The 22,631-nt window shown below is 31.7% G+C and overlaps 1 protein-coding gene across 3 annotated transcripts in view; it reads left to right on the top strand.

Moving 5' to 3' along the window:
- The window catches only part of NECTIN3 (nectin cell adhesion molecule 3), a 123,524-nt gene that overhangs the window by 59,806 nt on the left and 41,087 nt on the right, over positions 1 to 22,631 (top strand). For all 3 annotated transcript variants that reach the window (XM_074332178.1, XM_019711639.2, XM_074332182.1), the window contains exons 6-7: positions 9,380 to 9,518; positions 10,880 to 10,964. In XM_074332178.1, coding sequence (XP_074188279.1) covers positions 9,380 to 9,518; positions 10,880 to 10,964 — 224 coding nt within the window. The remainder of the gene's footprint in view (positions 1 to 9,379; positions 9,519 to 10,879; positions 10,965 to 22,631) is intronic.

The raw sequence follows: 22,631 nt of genomic DNA, 5'->3' as shown, positions 1-22,631 counted from the left end.
TAGACTATAATAGCAGTTAAGAATACAGTTAAGTTCACTGATATCTTGTTAAAAAATATCTGGTTTTAAATATAATTAACCATTGATATACAAACTCTTTGGTCCAATCATTGGAAGCAAAACTTCTTGATAATACTCTGTGATTGAAGTGACTTTTTAAAAAAATTATTATTATCAGTAATGATATGGCCACAACAAAGATGGCCACCATGGAAGATGTGAATTTGTGGCTTTTTTTGAACAATACTTCATCTTTTAGAATAATAATTTGCAGTGCTATATGAATCAGCAATCACATTTACAATACTGTATAAATCTCAGCTTGAGTATAATCTGAAGGAAATTAAAATTTATTTCAAGAACTGTTTTAAAAATCTAGTGATTATGAATTTCCTTTTGTATTGTGGCCATTGTGCAGTTAGGGTTTTTTGTTTTGTTTTTGGCTGGAGAGGGTGACATGGAAGGCTGCAAGTGAGTATTTGATATATTGTCTACCCTTAATCTAAACTATTTGGCAAACTAAAAGATTTCAAAATTTTAAGAATGTGATACTAATGCTTAAGACTTTCTGAAGCATTGCACTGTTGTTTATTTGAGCTTTATGTATGTTTACTGTACATAGAGTCTTGTTTGTAAGCATGAATAGTATAAAATAAACATTTTTGCTAAGTTAATTTTTGAATATCAGATGTACACAGCATATATATGTGTGTGTATATATACATATATATATGAAAATCCTACTCAGAAAAGATGAAAATAATTTTTGCCATGTTTATATTTATTTCTTTCATATCCTTTGAATTGTCTTTTCATTTTTGTATTCACTTTAGGTTTTTCTTTCACACGGGTTAAAATATTTCAATAATATAATGGAGGTGACTGCAACTCTTATTTTTTCCTGTCACTTTTATTAAAATACATTAAAACTTTAATAGGCTAGGGGTTAACTTTAAGCGTGATGTTTGAGAAGTACTTTATAGTTGAAAGATTTAATATTTTACCATGTGCCTAAAAGGTTTCTATTTGATAATTCTAACATTAAAGAAACCATTAAGGTTTCCCAGTAGTAAGTTCTACTTACTCTAAATTGCTTCTGATAGCCATATATAGGAAATTTTTATAAAGATAAGCCTGGCTAAATGTTTAGCATAATGGGCAATAGGAAGTACAATCTGTAAGTGCAAAAATCGAGAGGAATGTAGCAATTTTATATGTGAAAACATCTGATCTGAATTTTATTTTTGCTTTTGGTAAATCATGCTAAAACAAAATATATGAACAAGAAGTTCTCACAATGTAAATGTAATCAGTGTAATCAATGCAAAATATAAGAAATTGGAAGTAATCAATGTAAAATATAAGAAAGGAAGTACCCATATTGAATTTTTATTTCGAATGGAGTGATTTATATATTGTTTTTCCTGTTGACTTGTTAATTAGAAATGTATCATCCATAAAACGCTGCTTTCTCAAATTTTAAGTATATTGGGTTTGGATTGAATTTTAATTTGTACTGATTTTTTTTTTTTTTTTGTCAACTTACTTATTAGCTAGTATTCCCAATGTCATACAGATATTTAAATGAAAGTTTTTTTTTGTTTGTTTGTTTTTAAATTCTTTAGAGACATATTTCTATAACAAGCCTATGGCTCTGTATTCCCTTCTTTATCCTCATGATACTTGGCGGGGCGGGGGGGTGGGGCCTGGAGAGGGAGAGACATAATTAGTTTCCCTTTAATGATGTTTTGTGGGATTTAAAAACCTGTTTTATTCCTTTACCCAAATAAGACTATCAGGTTAAGGATACAGTTAAAGTTTGAGGGAGCATCTAAGTTGGTATGTTAGCTATTATAAACTTTGCTTTTAATTAACCATTTAGTTTCTATCACACACACACACACACACACATTTCTCTAGAATCATGAATTATCTTGTCTCTCTAGCCCTAGTAGTTTTCTTTGTGAGGTAATTAAATTGCTTTTACAGTGGAGTCCTATAAAGTTGTAATGATGACAACTATTTTGAAGCTTTGAATATGTTGAAGCAATTATTTTTTGCTTTGACTTTGACATAAGTCAGATTTTATGGATTGACTTTTAGTTTGGAATTAACACATTTCATAAGATGTTTTTTAAGTTGGCATTTAGTGTTTTTTGCTTACTGCTTGTGAGCTACTTTGATTTGAAATGCCATTGTTTCTAACTGTAATAACCTTCTTCCTGTTTTCTCTCTCTCACGTTTAAAATTATAATACATTTTTTCTAAACTTTAAATTATTTTAGAGCAAGCAGCAGTTCTTTTGTTTGTTTTTGTTTTAATATACGTTTTGACTGGATTAAGTTTAATTCATGCGTGAAAGAATCTTTGGAATCGTGAATACAATATACAACTTTTCTGTTTTTTAAAATGTTTTATATTCCAGTAAGCTATACTTTTTTATTGAGTAGTGATAAATTTCAATCAAGAACTTGAAACCAAATATTGTTTACAAAAGCTTTTGCTATATATACCCTTAGGAGTAATTTTTTTTTTCTTGAATCTGGGTAATAGTTATTTATCATGTTCATTTCAATTCAGACAGATAAAACTTGATTTAATTTTGGCATATCTTATTTCACTTGCCTTTTAAAAGTTAATAGCTGCTGTTCTGGCTGGACGCTATGGATGAAACAGTTAAAGTGACTTTCATATTATAGAATAAATATAAATAATCCTCAAAACTTGAGAATAATTCAAGGCCTCATTTGCTGACATGCATAATATTTCTATATATACATAATACCTAATTTCACAGTCTCAGTTATGGGAAATATCTTAGGGAAAACCTAGTTTTGAAAGTGGGATGGTTTGATATAAAAGCCAGAGGTAGTTAGATCTAGAGGCCTTAGCCTTTTTGAAAAATATTTTATTATGGCAAATTACACAAAGTAGGATAGAATAATGAAATGAACCTCCATGTACCTGCTTCAATTATTATCAATTCATGGTCAGTCTTGTTTTATTTAAACTCTTACCCACATAATCCTTCCTGCCATAGTTCATCTGTAAGGTATATCAGTATATAACTCTAAAAGATAAGGAACAGTTCGAAACTAAGTAACCACAGATAATTATTATACGGAAAAATTCCTTAATATCAAGTATCTAGTGAGTGTTCAAATTTTGAATCACCTATTTTTGCAGTTTTAGTTAGTATGTGCATGTGACCCATACATTGTGATTGGTTGCAGTGTCTTTTAATCTATGTGTTCTCCACATGCCAGCCTCCCTACTACCATTTTTCCCTTGTAATTTATTTGTTGAAGAAATGACTTCATTTGTCCTATGGTTTCCTAGTTTGGATTGTGCCAGTTGCACCTCTATACTTTCTGTATAATTGACTGAAATCTAGAGCCTTGATAAGATCAAGATTTAATTTGAGGGCAAGATTACTTCTTAAATGGTGGTATGTTCTTCCATCAGAAGGCACATAATGCCTGCTTTCCTTTTGCAATTAGCAGCCACTTGATGCTCAAAGCCTAGATCTACTAACAGGAAATTACTTAATGTCTAGATCTGTTAGCTGTTCTTTTACCATACCATGTGCTTTGCTGTCTGAATAATGTTCATGTTGTTCCCTCTAGCTGGAAATTCCCTTTTCTCCCCTTTCCACACTGAGAAACCAGTACATATTCAAGGTCCAGTTCAAATGATAGCTTTATGAAACTTTCCCCTGTAGGATTAATAACTGCTGGCTATATTTTTTTTATATCATCTTGTATCTACCATAACTTTACATTTTTGTTTTTACCTATCTTCTCTACATCAGTGGTAAAAACTTATGTACCTATCAGCTAAAAATTAATATGCACTCCTAATATGTATAAGTTTATAAGTTATATATGTGTTGTTATAGAAACTTGCTCTATGCATTATAAAATATTCAATAGGAAATTTTAACATCTGATGAAATATTTTTAAAATACTGATTTTTTTCACTAAAGCAATAATATTTGGGGAAACAATGTATGCTTCATTTTAAAGGTTAACTTTTCTTCTTACTAAAACATTTTAATAAAATGTGGTAAAAAATAATGTAAAAAAAACGCATGATTCAATGTGCTTCATTTGCTTTTGTAAAATCTTGGTTTCATACTTTTTGATTCAGTGATTCAAAGGTGTGATTCCAGGTCCATTATATTTTGATACTTGTTTTTTAGGTATGATAGCTAACATGCTACCTCTGAAAAAAACAAGTAGATTAGAATGGAAGAAGTATTATATATTGCTGGGGACCACAACAATTTGCCTTCCAACTACTGGGTTTAGAGTTTGTCTTCTTGTTTGAGATGTTTGGTTTTTCAGTGTCTTGCTAATCACAGTAACCTTACCGCTCACCTTAGCTACTACCATGTTTCCCTGAAAATAAGACCTAGCCAGACAATCAGCTCTAATGCGTCTTTTGGGCAAAAATTAATGTAAGATCCGGTCTTATTTTACTACAAGACCCGGTCTTACATAATATGATAATATAATATCGTATAATATAATATATAATACCGGGTCTTGTATTAATTTTTGCTCCAAAAGACGCATTAGAGCTCATTTTCCGGCTAGGTCTTATTTTCTGGGAAACACAGCATTTCAACACAGTATGGGTTTAGTGTGAGATTTATTATTAGGAGTGAATGTAAATTTCTGTTTTAGTTGGTGTCCTAATGTATTTGATTTTTTTTTTTTTGTCACATCTGATTAGATTGCAATGGTTTTACGACATAATGTAATTGATAAAGTTTGTGTGTTAAGAATAACATATTTGTGTTGATGGTTTTTGGGTTTTGTTATTTGTGCCTATGTTATTGGTGTTACCTTCATTCTGCCAATTCTTTGCAGGAATAACTTTTACTAGGAAGAAATGGTTACTGGTATATAACATGGTTGAACACTGATACCCTCACTTGGTCCATGTGTCAGATGTTCACCTGTCACACAGGGCACCCGTGTCTTTCCTCCTTTACATTTTTGACTGTTAGTTAACTCTAAACAAGTTATTACTTCATTTAGCTGAGCTCTCATACATCGTAATTTGTCACACAATGCTGACTGTGCTAAGAGGGAACAACCAAGAGAAAATGGAACTGTGTAATTGATTTCATTCTGGAACTATCCCACTAGACACTTCACATAGAATACTATGGATACCCTGTGTGACACATGGACCACATGGGGCTTACCAGTGCCTATCCATGTGTTAGATACTATGTAGTACAGATTTATTTTTATTAAATGCCCTCTCCCCCCTCCTTTTTTCAGATAAGTGATAATCTCTTTCTGTATTTCATTGGAAAATATATTTATCGATTCTGTGATTCCACTTTGGGGACTTTGTTATATTGTGAGGACAGAAACTATGTAAAACTCATCCTTCGTTTTTAGCACTTAGCATAAGGCCTGGCATGTGTTAGGTTGCTATAAGATATTTATTGGATGAGAGGCTGAGGAAACCAACCTAATTCAAATAGAGGACTTCTGTTAAAAAGTAGTGATAAATATTTGGGTGGATATAAATAAAGACTTAGATGTCATATTAAAAAGTATTAAAAGAGGCCTGTTGAAAAATAAATGAGATTAGGTGGAAAAATTGGCAACACAGTGCTACGTATTACGGGAACAAAGAAAAGGTGGAAAGGTAAGTTTGTAGGGTGTCACAGTAGCCTGTGAATCAGGATGGCCTCATTGAAGTTTTGGTGAAGGGAATCAAGAGGTGAAAAAAGGAACAAAACTTAACATTTCATTTAATTGTTAGGACTTGGTATCTGAATGTAAGTGTGAAAAGGTCCTATAGATTTCAATACTCACCCATTTTAAATGGTTTTTAGCAAATTACTGTAAACAATGTATAGAATATTTAATTTTTAAAAATGTTTCAGATGTGAAATAGGTGAGCACATGTTTGAATAGCTTTCACATATTCCTTATTATCAGAGTAATAAACACAAACTTTAATTCAGTTTAGTATCTATAACATGTTTTCTTCTAAAAGTAATGAAAATTATTTCTTATATCTATTACATTTAATTTTTTTTCGGTATGATTTGTAACTGATTTTTGAACATTTTCCTCATAAGACATATGTATCATATCTTTAATTATGGGCAGTATACTTTTGTTGTATTGAGGAATGCTATTTCTGTGTTTTTAGAGGTGAGTTTCCAATGCATGTGGGTAAACATAGCTGCTGTGATAACAGGAAGCTATTGTTTTGAGAGATACATGCACCAGTCCTTTAATACTAAATATTTCAACACTTTGGTCTTTTTGTTTTCTGCTGCTTCTAAGCATATAATTAGATTTAGTAGATTATCTCCTTAGATGATGGTAATGTTACTTCACGTCATTCATTCAGTAAACTAGCTTAATGTTTAAAAATGCCACATTTTTATGTATTTTCTTACTTAATTTTTTTCTTAATGTAGTGATTCAGCTAGAATAGAGAGTATATAAATTATGTGGGCAGGGATGTGGGGGAGGCAGTGTTGGGGCTAAATTTTCAATTTTCACCAAAATTCTTTGACTTGAATGTAAAAAGTTTCAGCTTGTCTTTTGCATTTCATACTAGTGTTCATCACCTGTTTATATCCTTAAATATATTCTTCTTGTTTCTCAATTAGTAGAAGAATCAAAACAGGAAACAGGAAATATAGCTCATATATATTTAACATAATTTACCTACATACATAGAGTAGATTATCCAGTTGGTAAATAAGTTTTCTTCCAGTACTTTCTAGCCTGTTCTGATACTAAGAAAACTAGTGCTAAAAAGAGGATAAATATGAATAAAAAGTGAATAGAACCATGTGAAATAAATATGCCCAAATGAAGATAGCAGGAAATGTCATAGTATATATACAGTCAACTCAGTTAAAGAATCCAAGAACTAGAAATCATACGACTAATGGGACAGAATTTGGTAAGTAGATCATAATTTAGATGTTTAGAAAGTTATATCTTTTAGACTTGAGAGTTACTTCAGGATATTAAAAATTGTGTATGTTCAGAGTTGAGAATTACTTTAGGATAGTAAAAGTCTCTGATTATGTTGTATGACTTAAAAACACCACCAAATTTAATACTGCTAAGATTAGATAAAAGGTTTTCTTGGAGGACTTGTGAGGTTTGATGAATATAATCTGTACATTGAGAATCTCAATTTGGACTAATTGTACTAAAAGAATAACCTGACTTTGAAAAATAATTTCAGAAGTATTACTATAAATATAGTATTAACTTTGCTGTTGTCATCAAAACAAGAACATTCAAAATTTAAATTCTGTACACTTGGACAAAAATCACAGCACTGCTTTATCCCTTGGCAAAAGAAAAATTTTCATTAAAGGGAAACCTTTAGAATAACTAGTGTGGGATAGGTAGCATACTTGACACATTGAGTTTTTTTATTTGTGCTAATAACGAGGTATGTGACGTTAGCCAAATAAGCCTGGCCACGTAACCGGAATAGTTTTCAGTTGTCCTATTGTTAAAGACTGAATACAAAGCTATAATTTCTATAATTTCAAGGTGGGGAAAGTAACCAGTGTAGAATAGAAGATTACCCCTAAGTCATCCCAAATCTCTCACAATGACAAGGGCAGAGTAAAATTTGACGGTTTAGGTTTCAAATATTTTTCTCATCTAGCATATATTCAAGTGGAGATAGTAGGGTGTATGTAGAGCAATGAGCAACAATAGAAAGATAAACCAGATGTATTAGCAAATGAGTGTAACAACCTGAATTACTGGGCTGGTTTTATTGTTTAAAGTAATTGTATTTTACTATTTTTAGATTCTACTCAGTGTTTGAAAGGTTATTGAAATGGATTACTTGGTACTCATTGGTGTAAGATTTTTAGTCTAGAGTGAGGCTAATAATGAAATGACCCATAATAAACCGAGGATTTTTAGTTTGCTAAAGAACTTTCTATAATTGGAAAGAAAACATGTTTGACAATGCAAAGCACCATATGACTCACATTTTAATAAAAAGAGTTGGAAAATATTTAAAATATATATTTATATGGAAATACCACTGATAAGTAGGTGAAACATTTCAAAACTGATAGTGCTTTAATTCCTTTTAAATTTGCCACATCTGGATCCCAACAGTAATGAACTATTTAAGAGTGTATGTGATTGTCAGTTTAACTGAAGACTAAGAGCTCTTCATTATCATATAGCGAATCCAAAAGGAGAGTCTACAGCAGATGTCACAACCATTCTCTCCCAGTAAGGCCATAAAGCTTCTTTCCTACCCCTACCTAGCTTTATTTCAGTCTTATTTCAGTCTTGTGTTCTGTACTGCTCATTGATTGACCTTTGGCAGAATTTTTAACTTTCAAACTGCAGTATCTTTATTTATAGAATGTTATCTGAAATTCTTACTGGTTAGAAGGATAAAACAAAATGTATATATTGAAGGTACTTTGTAACCTTTGTAACTAATTTAGTGATTAGATTTAACATGGTTGAAATTGTCAAAATAATACATTAAGGACTGATAGTTTTGTCATATCCAGAATACTTACATTTGAAAATATATAATTATAATAGTTTTAGTAAATTCTCTTATTTGGTAGTTAACAAAATAAGGTTACTTAATTATGTGACATGTATGTTTATAAAATCATTTCTTATATAATTTGTGGTGTGAAGTCTGGGAAAGAGAAATTGGCATTCAGAAATGATATGTAGTATATAGCTAGGAGATAGGGAAGAATTTTCATTTAACTTTGTAATAGAGATACTGTCTTAAGCATATGTTTTATTAAATGCATGAATCAAGGGAAATTATAATAGTATTTTAGTAATACTTCTATTTTTCAAACTTTTCAGTTTTACAGTATCACTTTTGACTATTAAGTCTGGGATATTTTTGTTGATGTTTTGCTCCTTGAAGATTTTTGGTTTCTTCAATAGAATTTCTTTTATATTTAAATAGAATAAAAATGGTAAATGTCTAGATCGTTGGTTAACTATTAAAGGATACTGAAATTTTTTTGTTTTTTTTATCACCTTTTAGAGCAAGAACTTAAAAGTTTTTTCATCCTTTTCTCTGTCTTCTTTTCTCCTCCAGACGTTCTTTGCCCATAGAGAATAGATTCACTCATTGATACATGGTTGGAGATACTGTTTTCATAACTTGAGAAAAGCAAAGCTGGAGTGCTAAGGTGACATCTGAAAAGCAAGAAGGGTGTTAGCATAATGCTACGAAAAGCAGTGAATCAAGTTTGGGGTCCTCTAAGCTTGCTATTGGATAACATACTTGCACATTGTAGAAATTAGGGCAGGCAAATTGAAGAACTCTTTAAAACTGAAAAGCCTAATTTTTGTTACTTCACAGATGTTCCATTTAAGCAGACCTCTTCCATCGCCATAGCTGGAGCTGTAATTGGAGCTGTCCTTGCCCTTCTCATCATCGCTGTCTTTGTGACTGTGCTGCTGACTCCTCGAAAAAAGAGACCTTCCTATCTTGATAAAGTGTAGGTAACATTTTTTGCCTGTGTTCAACTATGAATATTCAGTATGTGCCAGTATTTATATCGTTACAGCTACTCATACGTTAAGTGTCTAAGGGATGAAAGTAAAGCTATTGTTAGATCTTTGTGAGATGACCATGGTTTCATCAGAACATCTCATACTACATCTTGGTTAATAAACAGTGTCAAGGGGCTGCTGGAGACAAATATATTAGACATCTTTTTCACCTACAGTACATTAGACAGCTTTCCAAGTGGTAATATGATGGCACTCTATATTGCCCTGCTTTTTGAATAAAAATGCAGGTCTTTGATGTAGCTGAAAGACAGATACAAAAAGTCTTAGAAGTTTGTTTCTTCAGATTGTATATACCTGTCTTATGTATAGATACAAATAAACTTACAAGTGCTAAGACTTATTCAATCCGTCAAGTTTTAAAGCTTTTTCCTTAAAGAATTTTGGTTTTGGTGAATTATAAAATGTGCCTATTTTTCTTTGAAGAGAAAGCAGTGTTTTGGGCTCAATCTCTGAGATAGAATTATAAAGCTGAAATTGCTCTTTGCTGTAGAATCAAAAGACCAATGTCAAAAGTATGAGAATACATAAAATTTTATTTTCTAAAATGCAAAGGGCTACAGGATACGTTTATTTTATATATTTTTTTTTTTTTTTGCAACTCAACAATGTTTAAAATACATGAAATACTGTGGTCTTTTAAAATAGATTAGATCATTTTGGCATCAGGAGATGCATTTCCTAAGGTTTCCTAATGATCCCTTTGTGTGTTTCAGGTTGTAAGATTTATAATGGTCTGTAGATTGAAAATCTTAATTTGCATGATGCATATTCTAAGATTGACCATGCTTTTGAAAATTAGTTTTGGAAGTATTTCCAAAATACAGTATAAACTTTTTTATTATTTTAAGACATAGCCTTTTAAGTCGCTGTTATGACACTTTGGAGATAGTGCCTTCCATTACACACATATTTGACTGTCTTTAAAGTGTTGGCAGGCACAGGTAGATGTAAAAATGTGTAAAACATAAGTAAATTGGTCATACACTAGATTACTGGCTTAGTAATAATTTGCCCAAAATGCTTCTATTTGAGTCGCTTCTTTAAATATGAATTGACTAGATTGTCTTCAACATTGGAACCTTTAAAACCAGTTTGCTTTTTTCACCATCTGTTATAACCTAACGGAAATAGGAGCTAAATTAAACACGCAGTGTACACTAATATAAATATTAATATGAGGAAAATGTCCTCAAAATTTAAGAATCTTGATTGTTTTTCCTTTTAGTTATGTTTTTTAAAGTTTTGCTAAATGTAGAAGTCACATTTTTAAACCTTTTTAATGCAGGATTGACCTTCCACCCACACATAAACCACCTCCTATGTATGATGAACGATCCCCCCCTTTGCCTCAAAAAGACCTTCTATTTCAGGTAAGTGTTCAGGGACATACTTAAAATTAAAGTGAAATAGAAATGCTAAGCAATGTATATTATTTGTTTCAAAAAAATATCCAGTCATGGTACATTAATTATTGCATAATAATATGTAACCATTTTTCTGGAACATATTGAGGATCAAATTTTGTCTACAAATTGCTAAGAAGGAAAAAGTTATGGCCACTAAGACAAATTGACGCAGTATTAAGAGTACAAATTCTTACTAAAAGCTTATGGCTGAAGATTTATTGTTATACAGTTTTATTCATATACAGATTCATTATAAAATATGCATTTTTACATAAAATAAAAGGTAGGAAAATTGAATGTCTTTGGTAGGGTATGATGAAGAGCTTTTCCTCCTTGGAGTCTGTGTTTTATTTTTGTTTCTTTTCCGTATACTCAACGTCTAAATTTTAACATTCCTTTATTTACGAACAAAAGGTTTGCATTACAATTTAAAAGTCTGTCCATGAATATCGGATCCCCTATTACATTTATGATAACTTTTAAAGTTTCTTTTGGAATCAGTTTACAGTAATTCATGTGAAAGTATCGATTCAGTGCTTCTATCTCATGTTCTATAACTAGATTAATATGCTCTGCTTGGGAAAGTTTAAATCATCAGAATATTTGAATACATTTATTTTTAGCTTTAGTTTTTTTGTTTTTGTTCTTTTCCTCTGTCACTCAAGCAACCTAATGGGGCTGTAACCCTATATTGTGGTTTTATTACCTGTGGCAATGTTCTTTAATATTTTCTTCCTAAAAAATGTCCTATATCTTCAGTTTGAATAAGGCAAATCATTTGCCCAACAATTAATTTATTTAATTTGGTGGAAAAACTCCAAGGGAATATATCTGTTAAGATATTATCAGTTTCTATTCTTTTGTTGCCCATATAGTCAGTCCCCTGTCCGAGCACAGCATGTATACTCATTAACAGTGGGCACCAGCTTTGTCATCTTACACAAGTTGGATGTCTTGGGGGCGAAGACATGCCATCTTTTATGACCTCTTCGCACATAAAGAGTGTAGCTTCACATTTCTTTTGGTGATAAATGAACTTAACAAGTAGTAAGAAAGGTCAACAAAATATTTAACTAGGTTTGTTGTGAATTGCTACAGAAGGATAGCTGTCGTCCTTCCTCCACAAAGCTACCCTGTTTCCCCGAAAATAAGACCTAGCCAGACCATCAGCTCTAATGCATCTTTTAGAGCAAAAATTAGAATAGTAAAATAAGACCCAGGTCTTATATTAATTTTTCTCTAAAAGACGCATTAGAGCTGATGGTCCAGCTAGGTCTTATTTTCAGGGAAGCACGGTAGTAGTTAACCAGAGGATTTCTAGATTCTGTTTTGGGAATGTTTTTAGAATGCTGTTAGTAATTTTCTAGGACAGTTCTAATTGCAGATATGTTTATTGTCTGTAAAATTAATTGAATATACAACTTGTTATTTAATATTTTAAAATTAAATATTCTTAAAAGCTTATGAATTGGGAAAAAATTATTTGGCTCAGATCATGTATCCTCGGTTTTAGTTAAGAAAATACGAATGATATATATGTAGGCCCTTCTAAATAAACAAAACGAAGATTTTTCTTGAATGATTTGAGTTGACAGTGGTGCAAACTGCAATTTTTAGTATCCTTGAAGTCAGAGAAGGAAGGCTTCCTGGATGGATCGATTTTGGAGGCAGGAGTTTTGAAACTTGTGATTAAATAACTCAGTTGTTGATTAGAGTAATTTGACTTGTAGTAAAAGGCATAATTCAAAGCATAAACCTGGGTGGAAATGAAGTTATGTGGAAAAGTAATCGAAATTTTAGAAAGAAAATTGAGGGGAGAGCACCTGGCAATGGATAACAACATTGGACTTTGGGAGTCAGAGACTATGTAGTAATATTGTGACTTTGGCCTCATCTGTAAAATTAAGCTGGTGAAAAATGTAATTGTTTGTTTTCCTCTTCTAGCTATAAAACTGATTCTATAAAATATTGCTAAGGGTCGACTAGTTGCTATCATTTTGCTTAGGAGAGTCAGAACTTGAGTTGGAGATGGAATCATTCTTAATTTTATAAAGATTTTAAGAGTAATTTAGGATATTCTCATTATCCACGAGTAAGACAATTTATAATCCGTGCATTATAATGTCATATGTTAATTATATGGCTGTTTGTGTTTTAGCAGAGATCACTGTTGTTAGGAACCTAACTATCCTCCCAGACTTTTTCCATGAATTGACTTTCATGCGTACATCATTCACATTTATATCTACAAATATTTTTTAAAAACACAAATGTGGTCATAGAATACATATTGTTCTAGAAATTGTTTTTCCACTCTATTACAGACCAATATTTTTCAGAGGGGCCAACGTTTTCACCATTATCAAAAATCCTCTGGGTTGTTAAAAATGAAGATTCTTGAACATAATTTCAGGTTTACTGAATCAGAATCTCGGGGGTTGGAGACAATGGTCATTTTATCTAGCTCACCAGGTGAATTTAAATGCACATTCAAGTTTAAACACTATTGCTATCTCTGTATCTCATTCTTAATGGCTATAATAGTATTCCATCGTGTTAATATACCACAAATTACCTAATTATATTTCTAGGTTGTTTCCAATTTTTTTCTATAACTATAATTTTTATAGTGAGGTTACTTTTATATACTTTATTATACACATGTATTCATAAAATATGTGCAAAAAAAATACGATTACTGTGAAAAATTTTTTCAACATTTAAATGGTACCATATTTCTGGCCAAACTGGTTGTGTCAATTTATGAGTTTATTCCTATAAATAGTGCAGTAGTCCACCCTTATCTGTGATTTTACTTTCCACAGTGTGTTACCCACGGTAACCACAGTCCAAAAATATTTAATGGAAAAATTCAGAAATAAACAATTTGTAAGTTTTATATTGTGTGTTGTTCTGAGTAGTGTGATGAAATCTTGCGCCATCCTGCTCCACCTCATTTGGGACAGAAATTTTCCCTTTGTCCAGTGTATCCATGCTGTGTATGCCACATTAGTCACTTAGTAGCCATCTCAATGATCAGATCAACTGTTATGGTATCACAGTTCTTGTGTTCAAGTAACCCATATTTTACTTAATAATGGCCCCCAAACCATTCACAGAACTTTTATTACAGTATATTGTTATAATTTTCTATTAGTATTTGATTAGTAATTCATTTCTTACTGTGCCTAATTTATAAATTAAACTTTATCATAGGTATGCATGTATAGGAATAAACATAATATAAAAGGGTTGGTATTATCTGTGGTTTCAGGCATCCGCTAGAGGTCTGGGAACATATTCACATGGATAAGGGGGACGACTGTATATTATTTCCCTCTTTAATACTGTTTAGTGGAATTTTCTTTTTGCCAGTTTGATAAAACTGGAAAAATAGCTCATTTAAAAGCGTTGTAGATTAGTTGATGAAGTTTCATAACTGCCTATTTGTTGTTCTGTAAACTACCTATTTCCATAATTTTTTAAATTTTCAGTTACTTTTTGAGCTTCGCTTGTTAAATTTTTAACAACTCTGATATGGACAATAATCTTTTCTTACAACCATCTCTTAAGTTTCAACTTTATAGTCTCTGTACAGAAGGTTTAAGTTTTTATGTAGTCACATCTCTCTGTTTTTTTCCTTATAGTTTCTGGAAGTTGTGTAAAGTCCTTTTTTTTTTTTTGGTATATGTTTTCTACATTTCTTATTACATTTATTTTAGGCATTTTAGGTAATTTAATTTTAAATGGGGCTCTCCCAACCCAGACCACATCCATGGCTTTTTCTAATTGGTTAGCATTAGCTTGTATAAATGCTTTGGCTTTTTAATATGAGTCTTGTATCTAGCCTCTTTTCTCAAATTTCTTATTCATTTTAATAGTGTTCTAGTTTGTTTTCTTGAATTTTCTAGATATATTATCTATTTGCTACAAATATTAGGTTGGTACAAATGTAATTGCGATTTTTACAATTGTTTTTAACCGCTTAAACCACAATTACTTTTGAACCAACCTAATAACAAGTTATCTTTTTTCATTCCTTGTTTATTTTGCTTTCAAAAGAAAGCAATGATTAGGACCTCTAGCTAAATGCTGACAGTTGGAGGGGGCTTTGTCTTAATTCAGCTTCAAATCCAGCATGAAATACTGAAAAATAGCTCATTTAAAAGCTTTGGGGACAACACTGTGCATTCTATGAATAATGCTATTTTTTTAGCTTTGTATTGGAAGAGTTGTATACTTTGATGTGAAAGACAAATATTTCCCAAACCAACTAAAATGATCCAAGGAACATTTTCAGGGATAAAACATATATATATACACATACTGAATACAGTTTGGGTTCTGATACAGAAAAATCTCAACATAAATATAAATCTTTTAGAATATTCTGTGTTTCAGCCTAAAATACCATTTATTCTTGGAAAGTCAGGACTAGTAGCATCCTTGAAACAGCTACTATTACTTGACTCTACAGAGGATCATAACAGGAATTTCAGTCAAACAGCAGCAATATTACTGGACTGGAATGTTTAATCAGTCATACGGTTATGGCAGTACTTCAGCAGAATCTACTGTCTGGAGAAATTATGATATTTCCCTAATAATTCACTATTGTAGATCACATTTTTTAACACATTTTTGTAAATGTTCATGACAGAGTATTGTGAAAGAAGTGTTTCTACATATTTTTCTTCAGTAGATAATATATGCAAAACAATATTAAAGAGTATTTTCTAAAGTTTCCCTCGCACTTCCATTCTTATTTACTCTACCCCTATCACCTGCTACAGAAAACCACTTTATAAATTTCTTGTCTCAATATGGTTATTTTGAGCATAGACAGGAAACACACATAGACAATTTGTATCTTTTCCTATACAAAAGGTAATGTGTATACACTGTTATATGGCCTGCGATTTCTACTAAGATACACTGGAGATTTGTATTGGGATGTGGAACGTTCTCATTCTTATATCTACAGGTGATTCTAATATGTACATATTACATAGTTTATAATGTCAATATTTTAATCAACCAATAATGCTGCAGTGAATAGTTTTGTATATATGGTATTTTGTATCTATGCAAGTATAATCTGCAGGGTAAATTTTTAGACTTGATCTTGCTACATCAAATAGTAAATGTGTTTATGCTTTTGATACTGTCAAATTTTCTTTTATAAATACTGTACTGCTTTTCACTTCTATGAGTAATGCTTGAAAGTACCTGTTTCTCCAAATCCTTACCAATAGCATATGTATTTTACTTGGTTATTGGTAATCTGATAGGTAACAATTGTAACTTCACAATCCCATTACTAGTGAGTTTCAGCATCTTTTCAAGTCTTTAAAAAGCCACTTTTTTCTATAAGCGGTAATTCCTTAACACTTTCCTGGCCACTTATGACCATTTAAACATTTTATAAATAAATATGAAACTGTTGTTTTTTTTTATTCCAGCGTGAATTAGTATGTACATTGCTCCTTGGTATCCAAATTTGTAGTACAGAAAGTGTAGTAAGATGAATTATATATTACCTCTGATTTATAAAATAAGATAAAAAATAGAAAACTGTGTTATTACTAGAACTCAAACATTCGCAAACTATTTAGTTTTAGAAACATGATATTCCTATTTGTTATCAAGATCCGCAGTTAGAGATATGCCCTCCAGGTATCTTAATTTCAGTTACCAATTATGCCCTATTTCACTTACGGCTTTCTTATACTTACCACCCTACTACTCTATAGTTTGTTTGTTTGTTTGTTTGTTTGTTTAGTTGCAAGTATACAAAACAATGTAGTAGTTAGACATTTCATCCCTCACAAAGTGATAATCCCCCTCCCCCAATCTATTGCCCCTCTGACATCGTATATATCTGTTACAATTCCATTGGCTCTATTCCCTATGCTATACTCCATGTCCCATGACTATATATATATATTAAATTATAGTTCACATACAATATTACTCAGCTTCAGCTTCAGGTGTACAGTGCAGTGGTCTGGCATCTACACTGTCCATGAAGTGGTCTCTAATAAGACATGTGCCCATCTGACACCCTACAAAATCTTTACAAGATTATTGATTATATTCTCCAAACTGTTTCATATCTCCGTGGCAATATTGTAGTTACCAATTTATGCTGCCTAATCCCTTTCCCTTCTCCCTCATCCCCACTTCACTCACTTCTAGCCACCATTAGTTTTTCCTCTATATCTCTGAGACTATTTCTTTGTTGTTTTATAGATTCCCATTATTTCTTCCCAAAACTCATCTTTCCAACACATCACTGCCATTTTTCAATAATATTTTTAGTTAAACTTCTTGTGTTAATTATAAATATCATCAATGGTGTGGTTTTCTCCCAGGTTCTGAATATTTTAACATGTTTCCAGATACTACCAGTAATTATGAGCTTTGGGGTCAGGGAGAAAGGAGGGAGTAAGATAATAGAAGAGTTAGCATTTTTCTTCCAAATTAAAGGAAATTATATGACTGGGTGAATTCTTCAAGTAAATGAGGACTGAGTACTTCTAGCATGGTTTTGTACTTGAGTAGCAAAAAAGTTTTCCTCTTTCATATTGCCTCCAGTTAATAGGCAGTGGCAATTAACAAGACAAGTTTTGGGCCTTGTTCTGGTGTGAGGGAAGAAGTTTTGAGATCAACAAAGCTTGGCTAAAATAATGATTTATAAACTGTTATAATAACAGTGAAATATGTATTCAAATATAGATGTAACATTTGAAGTATTTTTACTAAATCAAAGCTCTGACTAACCACTCTTATAAATGAGGAAAAAATAAACCTACTTTATAAGGTTTTATAGGGATTAATAAGTTACCATAGGTTACCTCCTTGGAACAGTGCCTGACACATAGTTAACATTATATGTTTGCTGTTATCATTATTATTCACTTAAAAAGAAGTTAACATGATTACTAATAAAAATATTGAAGAGATCAATCAGTGAAATTATTTTAGTAGAAGAATAAAACTGATACTACTTTGACTCATGTAAACTCAACTTCTATTTCTTTTGGAAATTATTGATACTTTTATTATAAACTTAGTAGTGCTTGGAATGAAATTAAAATGTATGGAGTCTACATTTTTTTATTCATAGTTCTGGTCGTGTTTTTTCTCTTCGGTCATTCATTTATCAAACAAATATTACTTGAGTACTTAATATGGTCCATACTGGGAATACATAGCTAACAAAACAGATAAAATTACTACCTTTATGGAGCTTACATTTTTAGTGACAAATAGATAAATGCTTATGATGACAGCTGTTTTTCCTTTTTTAAAAATAATTTTATTGAAGGCTAATTGGCATACAACAAACTATACCCATGTAAAGTGTGAGTTTGATACATTTCACATACTTTACACAAACACATACATACATACATACATACATATCCACGAAACATCACCACAGTCAAGATAATACACATAGCCATCATTTTCGTAAGTTTCCTTGTGCCCCTTCGTAATCTTCCCCGCTCATCCTTCCCTTGTCCCCCTTCCACATCCCCAGAGAACCAATCACAGATCTGCTTTCTGTCTATACAAGTGTATGTTAGTTTACATGTTCTTGAATTTTATATACTAGAATTATACAGTATGTCCTCTTTTTTGGTCTCACCATATAATAATTTGGAGATTCCTTTATGTTTGTTGATCAGTAGTTCATTCCTTTTAGGTAGATATAACTAATAGGTATACGACATTTTTTAATATGTTTACCTGTTGATAGATAATTCAGTAGTTTCCAATTTGGGACTATTACAAACAATACTGCTTGAACAATTACATGTTAAGTCTTTGTGTACACATATGTTTTCATTTCTGTTGGGTAAGTGCCTAGGTATAAAATGGCTGGGTCATATGGTAAACGTAACTTAAAACGTGTAAATTTTTAAAAAGATGCAAACTGTCATCCTAAGTGGTTTTACCATTTATGTCCCCACCAGCAGTGCGTGACTTCCTCCATACCCTAACCACCATTTGCTATGAACAGCCTTTTTCAAATTTTAGGCACTCTGATAAGTGTGTGGTTGTATTTCATTATAATTTTAATTTGTAGTGTTTCCTAGTTACTAATATATGGAAATTTTTTTTTTTTCATTTGCTGGTTTATCATCTGTTTATCTTCTTTGGTGAAGTTTCTGTTAAATTATTTGCTTATTATTTTTTCTTGGATTATGTTTTTATTGTTGAGTTTTGAGAGTTCTTTGTATATTTTTTGTAATTGATAGCATGTTTGTGTCTCCCCAAACTGCATATTTTGGAACCCCGATTCCTAATGGTATTTGGAGATGGAGTCTTTGGGAAGTAATCACGTAGCTCATGAGGGTGGAGCGCTCATGATAGGATTAGTGCCTTAGAAGAAGAGATAGGAGAAAACTTATTTCTCTTTCTGCTCTCTGCCATGTGAGGGTACAGTAAGAAGACAGGTGTCTGCAAACCAGGAAGAGGGCCCTCACCAAGAACCAAAATCTTAGACAAATAGAAGGCTTGGACTTCCCAGCCTCCAAATCAGTGAGAAATAAATGTTTGTTCTTTAAGCCACCCAGTCCATGGTAATTTCTCAAAATAGCCCCAGTAGAATAAGACATTTTGGATACAAGTCCTTTGTCAGATACGTGATTTGAAAATACTTCCCCATTCTCTTGCTTGTCATTCTTTTAATAGTGATTTTTAAAGAGCAGAAGTTCTTAATTTGCATCAAGTCCAGTTTATAAGATGACTGTGTAATGCCATGCTTTCTCTCAGGATTGGGGGAGTTAATACCTATTTTTGTTAGTTGCTATTAATAACATTAATTATTTGCATGGCACATCATTTTATTTTTCCTGTATAAACTTCATCACAAATAAGGAAATTTAGTGAATTAATTGAAAGACAGTAGTTTTCCTTGGTTACTAGAGTTCCTTCAGTACCTAGCATCCTGAGGAGAAATAGATAGTTATAAGTAATTCTCATCTCACCTGAGAAATACAGAAATTAGGAAGACTCGGCCTCTCTAATAGTGTTTTTTCCCATGGCACCGAAGTCGCCATGATCTCTTTATATGTTCTATTCATCTCTGTATCAGCCACAATAATTAGCACAGAGAATATGCTTCATAATTTTTTTTTAAATAGGACATAAGTGGTACATGAAGGAAAATATTTTAGAGTCAAAATTTTTAGTAGAATCAAATGGAATCTAATAATTTTGTTAAAAGTAAGATTGGGATTCAGTTTTTTGACTTGCTATCATTGTAGAAATGCTCTAAGAAAGTTCTAGACTTACTGTACACATATAAACCAACACTGAACTGAATCAGTGCATTAATTATGTGACTTTTCAGAAGTTGAAATCCTCTGACCTTGATTCTCATTGCTATCTGTTTCTGATTTGTGGCTCAATAGCCTGAGTGGGAGTGTTAGTACTGTCTTAAGAAAAGGAGGGAGGGAGGGAGGGATGGAGGGAGGGAGGGAAAGAGGGAGGGAGGGAGGGAAGGAAACAAAACTTAATTATGCAATAGTTCCTTCAGTGCTATTTCTAATTCTGATTGGATTATTTTATGCAGATTAAATGATCTGAAAGAGCTAGCTGGCTTCATTCTAATCACCAATACTCGATACTAAAAAAAAAAAAAAAAAAAAAAAAAAGATTAAAATAAAATAATTAAATGTTAGCCTTTTAAAAGGTTCTGAGCAATCCAGAGAGAAGAGCTTCTAATTCACATCTTTTCATAAGACTTTTTATAGTATAATTCCACTTGGTTCTATGTTATAAAGATAGCTCTTCGTTTTGAATCCTTGGCACTGTTCCAAGAACTGATTCATTATAAAAATTACATGCTATTTGTCCTTATATATGTGTATTTGTGGTTCTCCTATTTTTATATTTTCTTGATTATAAGTTCTTTAGAAATGGAAACCATGACTGCTATACTGCCTTTGTAACCTTTCTTGATATTTAATAAACTGCTCTGAACAGATGCTATTCAGTAATTGTTGTTGAGTTTCCGTTATAGTGAAATTAATTGTTTATAAAATTATAGTTTCTCAAGCTAGCTGAGGGTACTCCCAGGAATTTTAGGGAACAGGGAGGATATCAGAATCTGTCTACAGATGAGATGGGTGTGTTCAGGGAGTTATGGCCATACACAGTGTCACCTCATCCCTCAGTCTGTATAACTAGGAAATTTGTTTTAAAAAGCTTGGAAATTTTATAGCGAGTCCATCACTGTTTTTGAACAAGATGATGTAACAAAGTGCCAATCTATAATATCCTTTCCAAAGACTTATCACTGTCAACTCAGAATAACTGGAAATAAACCACAACTTTTTAATGTGACCACCAAAATATTTTTACAGTACCTCAAACCATGTTAAGGCTAAAGCATTAACTCAGATGTAATGCTAAACTTTGGAGGAAAAAAACCCGTTTAATGATCAATGCTACTTGGGAATTCATGCTAAAAGGCATTATTCTAACCATTGATTTATATAAATTGCATTTTTTGCCATGATTTTTAAAAAAATTATATTTAGACTGTTCATACTTGAGGTGCAATCAGAACATTAAATCTTTATTTGAAACTGTGTTCAATTCACACAGCCATCAGGGAACTATAAGTGTTAATTATGGGTGACTCTTGATTTACTCATGAGTAAGTAGAAGTAAAAGAACTACTAAAGTGAAATATAGTAAGCTAAATACAATGAAAGTCTCTTCCAAATTTTAGAGGACTTAATAGCTTTCTTTATTTAAAAGCACTCATGATTATCTTTATTGGGAGTGATTCTTTTTTAAGTGCAATGGAATCTGGACAGAGAGTTGAGTTATTTAAAATGTTCAGAACAAAGTAACAAAATTGTTTTCAGAGAATATATTTATTCATTATTTGTGAATTAGGCTTTACATAGATATTATCAGTCTAACTTCAAATTTGACTACTTGGTCTTGATTTTAGTCTTGGCAAATTTTTCTTGAAGTTCTTTTGACATGTAAAAAATAAAAATAAAAAATTGGTAAAGGCCACATACGGACTTCTGAGAGAATAATGTAAATAATATATTATTTAAGATAAATGTTACCCATATGTCTAAACTTAGTGTTCATTCATTCGTTCAATTGTAGTAAGCATTTCTGGGTGATTTATTTTTTAGATTCTTCCTTTAAAAGTCAGTTCAATATGGAGCCCTTGGTTAAATTAAGCTTACCTAAATGGAGAGTTGCTTTAGGCAGCTACCTTCATGTTGTAATGTGTCCAATGCCAGTGAGGGCCTCCATGTCTGCTATGGTGCCTGACTTCTCATCAGAAAATAATAATAGAGATTAATATTTAATATTAATATTAATAGAGATTAATATTTATAATCAAGTTTAATAGAGATTAATTTAATAGTATCTATTACTGCCTGTTAACATGAAAATGCTAACAGGCATTTGATTATCCAAGGCTATTGATTATTATCAAAATCCTTAGGTAGGGGTACAGCAATCTACATCCTAGAATTTCCAGAGTGGTCCTGATTTCATATATCTGTACTCTAGTGTCAGTATGTATATAAATGCACTTACCTCAATTTTGAGATGGCTGTTTCTCTAAGAGACTTCTCTAGC

This window comes from Rhinolophus sinicus, linkage group LG01, assembly GCF_036562045.2.
Source record: "Rhinolophus sinicus isolate RSC01 linkage group LG01, ASM3656204v1, whole genome shotgun sequence".
NCBI lineage: Eukaryota > Metazoa > Chordata > Mammalia > Chiroptera > Rhinolophidae > Rhinolophus > Rhinolophus sinicus.
Note: the sequence above shows the minus strand (reverse complement) of the source record. Positions and strands in the feature narration are given on the sequence as shown.